The sequence below is a fragment of the Musa acuminata genome, unplaced genomic scaffold (assembly GCF_036884655.1).
Source record: "Musa acuminata AAA Group cultivar baxijiao unplaced genomic scaffold, Cavendish_Baxijiao_AAA HiC_scaffold_1154, whole genome shotgun sequence".
NCBI lineage: Eukaryota > Viridiplantae > Streptophyta > Magnoliopsida > Zingiberales > Musaceae > Musa > Musa acuminata.
In genome coordinates, this window is record NW_027021366.1 from 68,130 (window position 1) to 71,806 (window position 3,677).

At 55.4% G+C, this 3,677-nt stretch overlaps 1 protein-coding gene across 1 annotated transcript; it reads left to right on the plus strand.

Annotated features, from left to right (window-relative positions):
* The first annotated feature begins 1,277 nt into the window (after positions 1-1,277).
* Positions 1,278-1,706, plus strand: LOC135671746 (uncharacterized). Its single transcript, XM_065179906.1, has one exon. The coding sequence runs from the start codon at positions 1,278-1,280 to the stop codon at positions 1,704-1,706; it is 429 nt and encodes a 142-aa protein (XP_065035978.1).
* The last annotated feature ends 1,971 nt before the right edge of the window (positions 1,707-3,677 follow it).

The following is a 3,677-nucleotide window of genomic DNA, read 5'->3' on the forward strand; positions in this document are numbered from 1 at the left end:
CCCAGTCCGTGGCCGACTTCATCGCGGAACTGGTTGAAGATGGGAATGGAAGCCTCGAGCAGTCAGAAGAGGCGTGGGACCTGCACGTGGATGGTTTGGCTACCTCCAGCAGCGCCGGCGCGGGGTTGGTACTCTCGGCCTCCGACAGATGCTCGTTTGAACGCTCCTTCCGCTTCGGGTTCCGAGCAACCAACAATGAAGCCGAATACGAGGCGCTCCTGGTAGGACTCAAGCTAGCCCTTGAAATGCAGGTGGACGCCATCTACGTCTTCACTGACTCGTAGCTCATCGCCGAGCAACTTAGCGGTGGGTACGAAGCCAGGGAACCGACCATGGCAAGGTACTTGGCAGAGGTAAAAAGCCTAGCCTCCAACTTCTCCCACTTCACGTTATCTAGGGTGCCGAGGAGCCAAAATGAATGAGCCGACGAGTTGGCAAAGATGGCTTCAGGACCAAACCACGGAAACCGCTCCAAGGTTAAAGATATCCCATTTCGTGCCATCTTAGTTTCGGTTGTAACTCCGGCCGAAGCACGCGCCACGTGGGTACAAGAGATGTTGCTCTTCAAACGCTACGGGATTCTTCCTGACGACGAAGCCGCGGCACGCCGCATTCGCCGAACGCAAGCATGGTATTCTGAGGTGAACGGACGGCTCGACAAGCGATCCTTCTCAAAGCCCCTGCTGCGATGCCTCGAGCCTAACGAAGCGAAGGCAGTCCTCGCCGAGGTCCACGAGGGGATCTACGGGGAGCATATTACTGCTCGAACCTTGGCCTACAAAATCCTTCATCAAGGATACTACTGGCCCACCATGTCCCGAGATGCCAGAATCTATGTGCAGCGGTGCGGGCCCTGCCAGAGGCACGCCCAAACGCCCAAGCAACCGACGGTCCCCCTGTCCCCCATCGATTGTGCGTGGTCGTTCGCGCAATGGGGATTAGACCTCCTCGGCCCTTTTCCACTAGCGTCGGGGCAACGGCGATACATCGTCGTGGGCGTGGATTACTTCACCAAATAGACGGAAGTCGAGCCACTAGCAATGATCACGGAGCAGCAAGTGGAGAAATTCGTTTGGAAAAACATCGTGACTCGATTTGGCTTGCCTGAAGCCATCATCACGGACAACGGATCCCAGTTCACCAGTGCTCGGTTCCAGGAGTTTTGTGTGAACTACGGGATTCAACTGAGGTTCAGCTCTGTGGCCCATCCCTAGACGAACGGGTTAGCCGAAGTCACTAACCGATCTATTCTAAATGGACTCAAGAGGAGAGTGTCAATGGCCCAATCAGCTTGGGTGGACGAGCTCCCCAGTATCCTGTGGTCCTTGCGGACCACCCCCAAGGCCGCGATCGGAGAATCCCCTTACAGCCTCTCATTTGGGACCGAGGCTGTCTTGCCTCCCGAAATGGTTTTCCCTACCCCGAGGACGGCAGGATATGACGAACGAGTATCGACCCCGGGGCTGCGAGCCGATCTCAATCTGCTCGAGGCGCGGCGCGCTAATGCGCACCTGAAAGACCTCTCCTATAAAAGGGCCGTCGCTAGAATCTATAACCGCAAGGTGCGGCCTCGGCCAATTAAGCTGGGTGACTTGGTCTTACGCAGGGCCGAGGTTAGCGACCCGACCCGAGCACGTGGGAAGTTAGCTCCCAATTGCGAAGGCCCTTATCGGGTGATCGAAGTGGTTAGGGTCGGTACGTACTGACTCGCGAAGATGCAGGGCCACGCTTTGCCAAAGACTTGGAACTCGCAAAACCTCAAAAAGTTTTTCCCATAATACGATGAGCTGGGATGCAATAAAAGCGGGAGTTATGTTAACAAAAGCTAGTATAACTCAACGCATTAGTAAAAGGCAAACCACAAGACAAACGAGTACGATGAGGATGAAAACAGCCATATTATTTTTAGGAAGTGCATTACATTACACACCCGAACAACAAAAGAAGGAAAGGAAAAAATATGCACAGACAAGTCTACATTTATTCCTCTAGAGCGTCGGGGCTGTCGTCAAATGGGACTTCGTCCGGCATGTTGACGCCCATGTCCTCGGGGAAGGAGTCGAAAGGATCCTCCGCGACCTCCAGGCCGGGGTGGCGCGCCTTGAAGCGGGCGAGGGCAATCCAATACCCGTATTCGTATGAAACCCGCCCAGTCCGAACAAGGCCAAGCTGAAAGCCCGAGGAATCTTTGTAGTCCTCGATCAGTTTCTTGTCCTTCTCCGGCCTCTGGCGGATCTCGACGGCTAGGGCCTTGGTAGCCCCCCGCACTTCAGCACGCGACTCCTCCAGCCGATGGATCAGCTCGACCGACTCCCCCCTTGCCGAATGAGCCTTAGCCACCGACGCTTTCAGATGCATCTGAAGCTCCTTATTCCGCTCCTCGGACGCCTTGAGCTCGGACCAGAGGTGCGTCGCCTCTACGTCCAAATCCGAGACGCACTGCTCAGCTACTGCGATCGCCTCAAGAGCCGCCCCGGCGCGGACCTCCTCCACCTACTTCCGGAGGTCAGCATTGCGGTCACTCAAGATGTCGATGACCCGCCCCGAGTCACGAACGCGGTCCATCAGCGCCGCGGCGTAGTGAGTGACCTGCAGACAAACGAGTTAAAACAAGATTTATCCGAATACACGCAACCGAACCAGTGGAATGACACTTACCCACAACAGCGACTTAGCAGACCTGACAAAAAGAACCTCCGAGGGCAAATTGTATAGATCCCGAGCTATGTCAGGATGGAGCCCTCCGCGAACAAACCCGGCCGCGGAATCCCCGTCGGCCCACACCTGGCTACCCCGAGAAAGGCCTTCCCAGCGGGCTGTCAGCGGGTCGGAGGGCTCGCTCGGAGGAAGATCACCCATCGCCCGCGCCTGGTAGGGCTCATCTCCCCCCTGGGCTTGAAGCCGGTAAAGCTCGCAGATGGAGGGCTCTCGAGGGGCCTTCCCCGCCGCCTCCCTACTCGTGTCGGCTTCACCCCGCCCGATGCTTTTCCTGGCGTGTCCGGCCGGTGTAACGACGGCCCCCGCTGGTTGAGCCACTGACTCCCTAGAGGCTTTTGCCGAGGAGGTCTTCGCCTTCTTCCGAGGGTGACCGGCCTCAACATCCACTGGGGCCTCTCTTGAGCCAGCCCTCACCTCGGCCGGCGAACGAGTGGACGGGGCCGTCGAGGTCTTCCCCCCACAAAGGTCTCAGAGAACCACCCTCTCTTCGCAAAAGCGCCAACATTGGTCAGTTGACTAGTTAATCCCTAAAAGAAACCCTAAAGCTACCCCTTAGGGCATACCTCGAGGCATCGGGTTGAGACCCGCCTCGACCAACCACTGCTCGGACATATTTCGGATGGCTCTTGAGGCTGGAAGGATTTTGTTAGGACCCTTTTTCTGAGCTTTTGAATAATGTTTATTGAGTCTGTTTAGTCCAGTTGTTTATTGAGTCGATTTGGTTCAGTTAGAGTCAAGTAGAGGTTTATTTAATATTTATTTATTATTAGAGTTCAAGTCCTGATGGACTCTGGGTAGAACTCTATAAATAGGGATGTAACTACTTCTTTTCGGTAATCTATGAAAAATATTATTCTGTCTTTGGACAAACCCTAGGAGGTCGATCCCCTCGAAGTAATCAAGGAGGGCCGATCCCCTCGAAGAGATCAAGGAGGGCCGATCCCCTCGAAGAGATCAAG